This window comes from Trichosurus vulpecula, chromosome 7 (assembly GCF_011100635.1).
Source record: "Trichosurus vulpecula isolate mTriVul1 chromosome 7, mTriVul1.pri, whole genome shotgun sequence".
Classification (NCBI taxonomy): domain Eukaryota; kingdom Metazoa; phylum Chordata; class Mammalia; order Diprotodontia; family Phalangeridae; genus Trichosurus; species Trichosurus vulpecula.
Window position 1 is genome coordinate 255725787 of NC_050579.1, and position 12391 is coordinate 255738177.

General features: G+C 36.1%; 1 protein-coding gene across 4 annotated transcripts in view; it reads right to left on the bottom strand.

Annotated features, from left to right (window-relative positions):
• B3GNTL1 (UDP-GlcNAc:betaGal beta-1,3-N-acetylglucosaminyltransferase like 1) overlaps window positions 1–12391 on the bottom strand; it is a 129389-nt gene that overhangs the window by 94171 nt on the left and 22827 nt on the right. For 2 of the 4 annotated variants that reach the window (XM_036767151.1, XM_036767153.1), the window contains exon 5: window positions 8335–8400. The exons of 1 other annotated variant lie outside the window; for it this stretch is intronic. In XM_036767151.1, the coding sequence (XP_036623046.1) occupies window positions 8335–8400 (66 nt within the window). Of the gene's footprint in view, window positions 1–8334; window positions 8401–10075; window positions 10125–12391 lie in introns of those variants that run through there. One more of the 4 variants, XM_036767154.1, reaches the window with a different exon arrangement.

Consider the following 12391-nt stretch of genomic DNA (forward strand, 5'->3'; position numbering starts at 1 on the left):
AACTCCTTCTGCCAATGTATATCAGCAACTGTTCTTCCATTTACAGTTTTACCAAGTCACCTGGGTGTAATAGATACATCTCAGTGGTGGGACATGAATTCAGGCATTTAAGCCAACTCTAGCTCTCTATCTACTACATTATCTTGCTTCACAGTATAGCTTGAATACCACACTCTTATCAAAGATAATTGGTAAAAAGATGTTTTCCAATATTTTCCTTTTTTAAATTTTTTTTATTTTTATTTTTTTTATTTTTAGTTTACAACACATGGTTCTACATAATTTTGAGCTCCAGATTTTCTTCCCTCCCTCCCCCGCTCCCTCCCCAAGACGGCATGGAATCCTATATAACTTCCACATATAACTTCACATTGAATTAATTTACACACTAGTCAAGTTGTGGAGAAGAACTATGACCAATGGAATGAATCATGAGAAAGAAGAAACAGAACAAAAAAAAAAACCACAACCCAAAAACAAAAACAAGAGAGACAAAAAAAAGGGGGAGAAAAAGGCAAGCATGAAGTGTGCCTCAATCTGCATTCATACTTTAGGATGGATCTCTGGATGTAGATAGCATTCTCCATTGCGAGGCCTTTGAAGTTGTCTTTGTACCTTGTGTTGCTGAGACAAGCAAAGTCTGTCAGGGTTAGTCCTCACAGAATCCATATATCTGTGGCTGTGGATAATGTTCTCCTGGCTCTGCTCTGCTCACTCAGCATTATGTCGTGTAGGTTTTTCCAGGTTGTTATGAAGTCCGTATCATCCCCATTTCTTACAGCACAATAGTATTCCATTACCTTCATATACCACAGCTTCTTCAGCCATTCCCCAATTGATGGGCATCCCTTTGATTTCCAATTCTTAGCTACCACAACAAGAGCTGCTATAAATATTTTTGGACATATGGGTCCTTTTCCCACTTGTGTGATCTCTTTGGGATACAACCCTAGAAGTGGTATTGCTGGGTCAAAGGGTATGAACATTTTTATAGCCCTTTGGGCATAGTTCCAAATTGCTCTCCAAAATGGCTGGATCAGTTCACAACTCCACCAGCAATGTAACAATGTTCCAATTTTCCCACAGCCTCTCCAGCATTTATCATTTTCCTGTTTTGTTATTTTAGCCAATCTGACAGGAGAGATAGGGTATCTAAGAGTTGCTTTGATTTGCATTTCTCTAATCAGTAGTGATTTCAAGCATTTTTTCATATGCCTATAGATATCTTTAATTTCTTCCTCTGAAAACTGCCTGTTCATATCCCTTGACCATTTCTCAATTGGGGAATGACTTGTATTCCTATATATTTGGTTCAGTTCCCTGTATATTTTAGAAATGAGGCCTTTATCAGTGACACTAGTTGTAAAGATTTTCTCCCCATTTTCTGCTTCCCTCCTAATCTTTGTTGCATTGGCATTTTTGTACAAAAACATTTCAATTTAACATAATCAAAATTATCCATTTTGCATTTTGGAATGCTCTCTATCTCTTGTTGGGTCATGAATTCTTTTCTTTTCCATAAATCTGATAGGTAAACTATTCCTTGCTCTCCCAAATTGCTTAAAGTTTCAGTCTTTATTCCTAAATCATGAAAACATTTTGACTTTATTTTGGTATATGGTGTAAGATATTGGTCTATGCCCAGTTTCTGCCCTACCATTTTCCAATTTTCACAACAGTTTTTGTGAAATAGTGAATTCTTAGCCCAGAAGCTGGCCTCTTTGGGTTTATCAAAGAGTAGGTTGCTATAGTCATTGACTTCTCCATCTTGTGTACCTATCCTATTCCACTGATCCACAACTCTGTTTCTTAGCCAGTACCAGGTAGTTTTGATGACTGCTGCTCTATAATACAGTTTAATATCTGGTATGGCTAGGACACCTTCTCTAGCATTTCTTTTCGTTAATACCCTAGATATTCCAGACCTCTAGCTCTTCCAGATGAATTTTGTTATTATTTTATCCAGCTCTGTAAAATAATTTTTGGTAGTTCAATTGGTATGGCATATTAATATATATAATATTAATCTATTTAGGTAAAATTGTCATTTTATTATATTAGCTCAGCCCAACCATGAGCAACTGATATTTTTCTATTTATTTAGATCTGACTTTATTCGCGTGGAAAGTGTTTCATAATTATGTTCATATGGGCCCTGGGTTTGTCTTGGCAGATAAACTCCCAAATATTTTAGTTTCTACAGTAACTTTGAATGGAATTTCTCTATCTCTTGCTGTTGGGCTTTGTTAGTGATGTATAGGAATGCTGAGGATTTATGTGGGTTTATTATATATCCTGCAACTTTGCTAAAGTTGTTAATTATTTCAAGTAGTTTTTTACTTGATTCATCATCTCATCTGCAAAAAGTGATAATTCAGTTTCTTCTTTGCCTATTCTAATTCCTTCAATTTCTATTTCTTCTCTTATTGCTACAGCTAACGTTTCTAGTACCAAATTGAATAGTAGGGGTGATAATGGACATCCTTGCTTCACCTCTGATCTTATTGGGAATGCATCTAGCTTATCCCCATTACAAATAATGCTTGTTGATGGTTTTAGGTAGATGCTATTTATAATTTTAAGGAAGGCTCCATTTATTCCTATGCTTTCTAGTGTTTTTAATAGGAACAGGTGTTGTATTATGTCAAAGGCTTTTTCTGCATCTATTGAGATGATCATATGGTTTCTGCTAGTTTTTTTGTTGATATGGTCAATTATGCTAATCGTTTTCCTAATATTGAACCAGCCTTGCACTCCTGGAATAAATCCTACCTGGTCATAGTGTATTATTCTGGTGATAAGTTGCTGCAGTCTTTTTGCTAATATTTTATTTAAAATTTTTGCATCAATATTCATTAGGGAAATTGGTCTATAATTTTCTTTCTCTGCTTTGACTCTACCTGGTTTGGGTATTAGTACCATATTTGTGTCATAAAAAGAATTTGGTAGGACTCCTTCTTCATCTATTTTCCCAAATAGTCTACAAAGTGTAGGAATTAATTGTTCTTTAAATGTTTGACAGAATTCACATGTAAAACCATCTGGCCCTGGAGATTTTTTCCTAGGGAGTTCATTGATGGCTTGCTTAATTTCTTTTTCTCAGATGGGGTTATTTAGAAATTTTACTTCCTTTTCTGTTAACCTGGGCAATTTATGTTTTTGTAGATATTCATCCATATCTCTAAGGTTGTCAAATTTATGGGCATACAATTGGGCAACATAATTCCTAATTATTGTTTTGATTTCCTCTTCATTAGAGGTGAACTCACCCTTTTCATTTTTGATACAGGTAATTTGATTTTCTTCTTTTTTTTAATCAAATTAACCAAAGGTTTATCAATTTTATTGTTTTTTTCATAAAACCAGCTCTTTGTTTTATTTATTAATTCAATAGTTTTCTTGGTTTCAATTTTATTAATCTCTTCTTTGAGTTTCAGTATTTCTAATTTGGTATTTAATTGGGGATTTTCAATTTGTTCTTTTTCTAGCTTTCTGAGTTGTACGCCCAAATCATTGATCTCCTTTTCCCCTATTTTATTCATGTAAGCATTTAGAGATATAAAACCTCCTCTAAGAACTGCTTTTGCTGCATCCCATAAGTTTTGGTATGTTGTCTCATTATTGTCATTCTCTTGAATGAAGTTATTAATTGTTTCTCTGATTTGTTCTTTGGCCCACTCATTCTTTAGAATTAGATTATTTAGTTTCCAATTAATTTTTAGCTTATCTTTCCATGATTCTTTGTTACAAATAATTTTTATCGCATCATGATCTGAAAAGTATGCTTTGACTATTTCTCCCTTTCTGCACTGGATTGTGAGGTTTTTATGCCCTACTACATGGTCAATTTTTGAGTATGTGCCACGTACCGCTGAGAAGAAAGTATATTCCTTTTTATCCCCATTTAGTTTTCTCCAGAGGTCTATCATATCAGCCTTTTCTAAAATTGTGTTCACTTCCTTAACTTCTTTCTTATTTATTTTGAGGTTAGAGTTATCAAGTTCAGAAAGGGGAAGGTTGAGCTCTCCCAATATTATAGTTTTGCTGTCTATTTCTTCCTGTGACTCCCTTAACCTCTCCACTTGGTGCATAAATGTTAAACAATGATATTGCTTCATTGTTTATGGTGCCTTTTAGCAGGATGTAGTGACCTTCCTTATCTCTTTTAATTAAATCTATCTTTACTTTTGCTTTGTCTGAGATTAGGATTGCTACACCTGCGCTTTTTACTTTAGCTGAGGCACAATATATTTTACTCCAGCCTTTTGCCTTTACCCTGTGTATATCCCCCTGTTTCAAATGTGTTTCTTGTAAATAGCATATTCCAGGATTATGGTTTTTAATCCATTCTGCTATCTGCTTCCATTTTATGGGAGAGTTCATCCCATTCACATTCACAGTTATAATTTCTATCTGTGTGTTTTTCTCAATCCTATTTCCCTGTTTATGCTTTTATTTCTCCCTTTCCTCTTCCACTACTCAACAAAGTTTTGCTTTTGACTGCCGCCTTCCTCAGTTTACCCTCCCTCTTGATTCCCCTCCCTTGTCTTACCATTTCCCACTTGCTACTTCTACCCTCCCTTCTGATCACCCCCCTCCTTTTTTCCCCCTTTCCCCTCCTACTTCCTGTAGGATGAGTTAGATTTCTATACTTATCGGGGTATGTTATTTCCTTCTTGAACCAGATAAAGACCAAATACTGCTCTTCTCTCTCCCTTCTTTCCCTTTACTAAAATGTGTTTTTGTGCCTTTTTATTTGGTGTAATTTACCCTTTTCTACTACCTCCTTACCTCTTCTCTCAAAGCCCTCCCTTTATATCTCTTAATTATGTTTTTTATCCTTATATCAGTTATTTTATACAGACATTCACAATCTATGTGTATCCCTTTCAATTGTCATAATAGCTGTACTCTTCTCAAGACTGACATATATATGTATACATATAAAACATATATAAGATGATATAATTCTATATAAAGATGCAAATAATTTGCCCTTATTGATTAATAAGGTTTGTGGTGGTTTTTCCCCTGTTTACCTTTTTATGTATCTCTTGAGTTTTGTATTTGGAGATCAAATTTTCCATTGAGTTCTGGCCTTATTTCGTTGAATGTCCATCTCCTTCCCTGAAAAATTATGCTTAATTTTGCTGGGTAGTTGATCCTTGGTTGTAGTCCCAGCTCCTTTGCCCTTCAGAATATCATATTCCAATTTCTCCTGTCTTTTAATGTGGAGGCTGAAAGATCCTGCGTGATCCTGACTGTAGTTCCATGATATTTGAATTGTTTCTTTTTGGCTGCTTGCAGTATTTTCTCCTTGACTTTGTAATTCTGAAATTTGGCTATAATATTTCTTGGTGTTTTCTGTTCGGGATCTCTTTCAGGGGGTGATTGGTGAATTCTTTTAATGACTATTTTGCCTTCTGGTTCTAGGACCTCTGAGCAGTTATCTTTGATAATTTCTTCGAAGATACTGTCAAGGCTCTTTTTTTCCTCGTGGATTTCCGGTAGACCAATAACTCTTAAATTGTCTCTCCTGGATCTACTTTCCAGGTCAGTTGTTTTCCCAATCAGATATTTCACATTTTTTTTCTATATTTTCATTCTTTACATTTTGTTTTACTACTTCTTGATGCCTCATAGAGTCATTAGCTTCCACTTGCTCAACTCTAATTTTTAATCAGTTACTGTCTTCATTTTGCTTTTGAGTCTCCTTTTCCAATTGGTTGATTTTACCTCTCAGGGTATCATTTTCTCTATTTAGATTCTGAATCTCCATAGCCATTTTGCCAATCTTATTCTTTAGGGACTTGATTTCGTCAGTGGATTTTTTTTCCATTTTTTCTTTTACCTCCCTAATTTGGTTTTTAAAATCCTCCTTTAGCTCTTCCAGTCATGCTTTTTGGGCTTGAGACCAGTTCACACTCCTTTTGAGATATCAGATATGGGTATAGTGTCATTGCTATCCTCTTCCAAATTGGTATTTTGATCATGCCTGTCTCCATAAAAAGAATCAATGGTCCTCAGTTTTTTTGTGTTCTTCATGTTGGTTAGCCTTTTCCTGGCTTTACAATAAATTCCTGCTTTTGGGGCTCAGGGCTCTCTGTCCCAGCTTTCTTATTCTGGGGATTGTGAGTATAGTTGTTCGCTTCGTGAATTATAGCCTTCAGTATCCTGAGGTGTGGGGGAGGGGGGAGGTCTGGCTGCCCGAAATCTCCTCTTCCCCTGGGGTTGCTCTCCAGCACTGTTGCTCTTCAGCAATGGCCTCAGCTCTTTGTTGTTTGAGCTGGGTTTGTGGCACTTCCCCTGGGGGAGCAAGAGTACGTCTGGGCTCCTGGTGTTGACCCCTGCTGGCTCTGCCCCTCTGGGACTCAGATACTCCTGCTACTCGGCCACTGGAGCCCCACTTCTGTCTCCTCTATGCCAGCATTTTTTTTCCCAAGGAATTCTCTGGGTCGGGAGTGGAGGGATTAGAGCCGTTTACCTGGCCATTATGTCTCCCGGAAGTTCAAGAAGCCGCATTTCCTACCTTTGGGCTGCAAGCCTCAGGAGTTGATACCTCATGACTCATGGCGTTGCGCTGCCTCTCGTCACTTCCACAGACTGCCGTCCTGTGTTGGGAGACCTGGAGATCTCCGCTGGCTTTGGATGCCCAGCTTTCTCCCAGCCTGACTCCCACGTGGGTTTCCCGGCCAGCCACTTCCGCTTTGGTGCAGTCTGGAGCAGCTCCGCACGCCGAGCGCTCTCCAAGCCTACAGATTCGTTCCTTCGGCCTTTCAGACTCTCTTGACTGGGAAATCTGCCCCACTCAGACTGCTTGCAGTTTCTAACTCTCTCAAATCTGCTCAAATTCACTTTTTTATAGGAATCTGACAACTTGTGAGAGAGCTCCAGTAAGATGCTGTTTTCGTGCGGCCATCTTGGCTCCCCAATATCTTCCTTCTTACTCTAGGTGGTTTTTTGTTGTTGTTTTTTAAAATGTGTGTGTGTAAAAACTTTTCAATTTCAGGTAATCACAGGGGTAGCCATTGGACAGAGGAAACACATGATGTCTACCTGATATCTACTCACCCTCCCTCCCCGCTCCAGCCTACCTACCTCATTCCCCCACCATTCTCATTCTCTTCTCTTCCCAAACACTGTTGATCTCATTCCTTTAAAAGTTAGAGTTTGGACAACTAGAGTCACCCTAACTGTAGGGAAGCCTATGTCATTTCTGAAATCAGGGAAGTCTCAGAAATATTCTCCATCTTTTTCTGGAATTAATTACTCCAGTCTTTTAGGATGCGAATCTACTAAGATTCCAAACTCCCACACCGAGGCTGAATCATACATGTGCAGTACTCTTCCCTGCTCCTGTTGGGTAAATAACAGGTAAATCAACAGAATTACTGCTTTAAAAAAGGGAGTGTCAACTGACTGCCCTATTGATGAACTCAGCATACTTGTGATTCCCTAATGGAAACCTCTCTTCCCTAACAACCACTCTCCTATATATGTTGTCTCCTTCTTTTAGAATGTAAACTCCATAAAGACAGAGACTGTCTCAATTTTTGTATTTGTATCCCCAGACTGTGGAACACTGTATGGGGACACTGTAGGCTCTTGATAAGTGCCCATTTGTGCATTCATTCATTCATCTATGCATCCATCTTATCCTTTGTAATGTCTCTTGTCTGGTTAAAACTTAAATCTTTTGGATTAAATGGGGACTGCAGAGAGTAAATAAATGGTTGTGGGAACAGAAAATCAAATAGTCTCAGTTCTACAAAACTTCTTCACCTCATCAACTTTATTTCTAGAAGGCAGTATCACATAAGTATATTTATAAGTATATTTCTCTAGATCAAATCACCTGAAAGGATTTTTTTTAAAAAGAGGAAAATCTCATTGTGATGATGATTTTTAAGAAAAGATGGAAGAATTTATTCTGTAATGTCAAAATTTAATCTAGGCAAATAACAGAGGTTTTATAATAATCACACAAAGAGTAATTAAAACTATACCTGCTACAATAGAATATTATATATGATGCTTTCTTAGCTTTTCCACCTCTTGCCACAATGGTTTCAAAGAAACTTTTATACCAATTTAAACCAGCAATTGTTGTACAGCATATCAGATCCACAAGTTTATCTTGTACATTAAAGTAAAGCCAATCTCAGCATGTACTTATACCCCATGCAAGAAAATTGTTTTTAAAGAAAATTTTCCCACTGACTCATTAACTAGGCAAACCCTATTTTGATTGCTGAAAAAAAATGAATATAATTCAAAAAATCTTAGTAATCACTTTATTAAAAGTTAGTCATGACACAAAAAAAGGACACTTACACTGTTTGGATATTGAATTGCAGCTCTGTATTGCAATCTTACCCTCTGAGGCATCATCACATCATCCTATAATAAATAGCACACTATTAAAAATATCAACATATTGTACTTATGAACACATTAAAGTTATTTATTTAGCCATCAGTTCACTAATGTCTCAGAGTTATATAGCTGGTGCCAATCTACACTGACCAAACGAGTTTACTCACCAAGAATTCCCTAAACCAATTAAATCATAGATCCAGGACAACCATTTCACCGCACTATATACTAAACAAAAAATTTTAAATCAATAAAAAGTTAATAAATTTAATCTCTCTGACCCTCAGTATATTCATATGTAAAATAAAAGAGTGAGATTAAATAATTTCCAAAATCCCTTTCAGCTCTAGCATTATACAAGTCTATGAAATATTATCATTACTGTGTGGTTATGTTTTTAATTTTTTCCTTTATTTTATCAAACTCTAACTAATAAAAGAAACAATGTCAATGATTTCTGATAAAAAATGATTGAGAATATGCTAACCTACTATAATTTCATTCAACCCATTCCTTTTGTTCCTATGGACAAGCAAGAAATTTAATGAAGATTTTTTTTAACTGAACTACTAACAGCAAAGTATCTCTGTTGATGTTTTATTCTAAATATCCACAGCACTATTGCTAAAATAGGATGGCATTTTTACAAGAAAGAATTCTAACATCTTAAGATTCCTATACAATCACAAGTATAAAATGCAGCATTGTTGTCCTAAAAACTTCACCTCATCATAATGCCCAAAGCCTGTTAGAACATCTTTAGGGATCCTATGGGGGAGGGGTTTGGGAATTCTACCTCCTGCTTCACATCCCACAGAAGAACATCTTTGCCTATCTATTGTTTGCCCTCAAGTTGCCACCTGCTCGATATCAATGGAATTAAACACTCTCTGAAATGATATTTCAGTGATTCCCAATGTTTTTTGTTCCATGAACCTTTTTCATCAACAACAAAAATGTGTTATGAAGTCCCAGGGTAATTTAAAATACTACTCTCATTTACTACTCATTTAAAATACTACTCTTTTAAGTGCTAACAATAACAATGATTTTTGCCCCCCAAAGCTGTTACACAAAATTTATATAACGTAATTATAATAAAATATAAAATTGCATTCCACATAATTATAAATATATAAAACTAATTATAAAATAATTATGAACATTTTATGTGGAATATTCTGTAACAATTTTCAAAAGTAATCTAGCAAGAACTCATATGCTTCACTTCATATTAAATTTCTTTACAAATTTTGTTGAACATAAGTAATGTTTTTAAAGAAACAGTTAAAACTTGGAAAATGTTTAATATTATTCATACATAAGCAATTTCAATATCGGCCTTTTTCATTTGAACAAAGATCTCCTATATTTGGTTCAACACCAAACACAGTCTTAAATCTAACCAGATTTACATTGAGTTTATACCTATATTTTGATTTAAAATAAGAACAAAGTAAAAATGCTTGGCCCCTCAAATGTGGCAGAAAATGATAGGAAAATTTTACATGCTCTTCTGTTATAGATAGAAATTCATATTTCATTTTTAGTCACCTAACCAATCACTGAAAATGAATAGCTAATTACAACACAGAATATTTACTTTTCTACTGACTAATGACAAGTGCTATATAAAATGATAAATATACTTAGGGGCATGTATTGCTTCATTTTTAACAGTGTTTTTACACAGACTAACCTCCATAAAGAAAGAACCTCTTCAGATGTGATTTTATTTTATAGTATACCTCTGGTACACTAGCTTCAAACCCAGAAACTCTTCTCAATATCTTAGTACAGTTGCCAATCAGTTCATTTGAAAATCTACCAGAGATAAGAATAATAACATAAGTGGGTAAATTTAAGTTGGAAAATAGTCTCTATAGTGCAATGAGAGGCAACATAAGGTTTGTTTCTGCAGAACATTTGTAATAGTTCATGATGATTTGTAATGCGCATGTCCAGTGTTTCATGGTTTTCAAGTAGCCTGGTATCTGTGCTTCAAGAACTCAAATATTCCTAACAACTTGATTAACTGATTACACAGCTGCAAAGGGAGTCATTCTAGTTCAGCATACAGAATATAAAAAAGGACATGCACATGCACTTGACCACATGTTGGGAATCAGTTTGTGCTCAAATGTTGAACCCTTGCAGCAGACTGGCAACAATTTGATGACTGATTGAGAAGCTGCAAGAATACACTGCACTTGGCCAGAAGTCGTCAGAGTATTATGCAATTCACTGTACAAATGATTATGATGGTTCCAAACTGCTGCAGAAATAAACCTATAATGCTTCAAACATACATACACTTATTGTCATAGAGGAAAAATTGCTTACTGCTTAAGTTTTATTAAAGATGTCTTTATTAAAGAAGTGCTAGTGTAAATCCCTTAAACAACAAGCACAAATCCCCAAAGAGTTTATAAACCAGAAAGCAGAAATCATTGTCCACTGGAAACCATTTTCGGGCCAAGCTAAATGGCAAAAGGTAATCCAATTACCTTGAAAAATCTCCTACTCAACAAATTTAACAAATATTACTATGTGCCTTTGATTCACAAGTCACTGTATGAGGTACTAGGGAAATGAAACAAAAATAAAATAGTTCCTGCAGAATCAAGCAAATTATTTAGACTGAGTGAAAATCACCCATCTTTGATATATAAGCTATGGTCTGGAAATACAAATCTGGTTTTTAGACATTACTTTCTTAACCAAACTGTTCCCTAGAAAAATCTCCCTCAATCTTCTGAAACTATTGCCCTTACTTGGCAGCAGTGATGAAAGTGTTAGCTGTGCCACTCTCCTTTATGTAGCACTTCATAATTTTTAGCAGAGCTTTCTAGATTCCTTCTGGCAGAAAAATTTCCAGCCATGTGAATTACCAAAAATGAATGCTTTTTAATCCAATTTGGCTAGTCTTGGGGAATACATTCTGGACACATGCTGTGGAAGACAGCTGATTTCTCTAGTAAGTTGACAAATGGGTGCTTTACTACCCCCTCATACAAAGTTACCTACTTATCTCTTCTCCTTTTCACCACTCTTAGATAATTTTCAAATGACAGATTCTATAGATTCACATCATCACTCATAAGAAGACAAAAAGCTAAAAAAAATTTTTGAGATGGGTTAGGCCCTTCCATCTCTGGGACAGCCTCATACCTGTTTTTACTTAGTTCAAAGTGTTATAGTGGTCCTTTTTCCCATCTCAAGTGTTATTCTCACCAAACTCCTGACAGAGGTCAACACTGCCCCCCAACTCTTCCTGTTTCTTCTTCTTTTTTCCCCATACTGAAGCTAGCCAATTTCTTTTAAAGCAGGAGTTCCTAACCTCTTTTTCGTGTGTTATATACTTCTTTGTCAGCATGGAAAAATCTACGAACTTCTTATCAGAATGTTTTAAAATTAAGTACACAGAATCACAACTGAAACTAGTGGTTCAATTTACTTTTACCAGTAAACTAAAGAATGGAAAAAATAGGGGCAGCTAGGTGGTGCAGTGAGTAGAGCACTGGCCCTGGAGTCAGAAGGACCTGAGTTCAAATCTGACCTCAGACACTTGACACACTTACTAGCTGTGTGACCTTGGGCAAGTCACTTAACCCCAATTGCCCTGCCTTCCCCCCTCCAAAAAAAAGTCTGTCAGGGTTAGTCCTCACAGAATCCATATATCTGTGGTTGTGGATAATGTTCTCCTGGCTCTGCTCTGCTCACTCAGCATTATGTCGTGTAGGTTTTTCCAGGTTGTTATGAAGTCCGTATCATCCCCATTTCTTACAGCACAATAGTATTCCATTACCTTCATATACCACAGCTTCTTCAGCCATTCCCCAATTGATGGGCATCCCTTTGATTTCCAATTCTTAGCTACCACAAAAAGAGCTGCTATAAATATTTTTGGACATATGGGTCCTTTTCCCACTTGTGTGATCTCTTTGGGATACAACCCTAGAAGTGGTATTGCTGGGTCAAAGGGTATGAACATTTCTATAGCCCTTTGGGCATA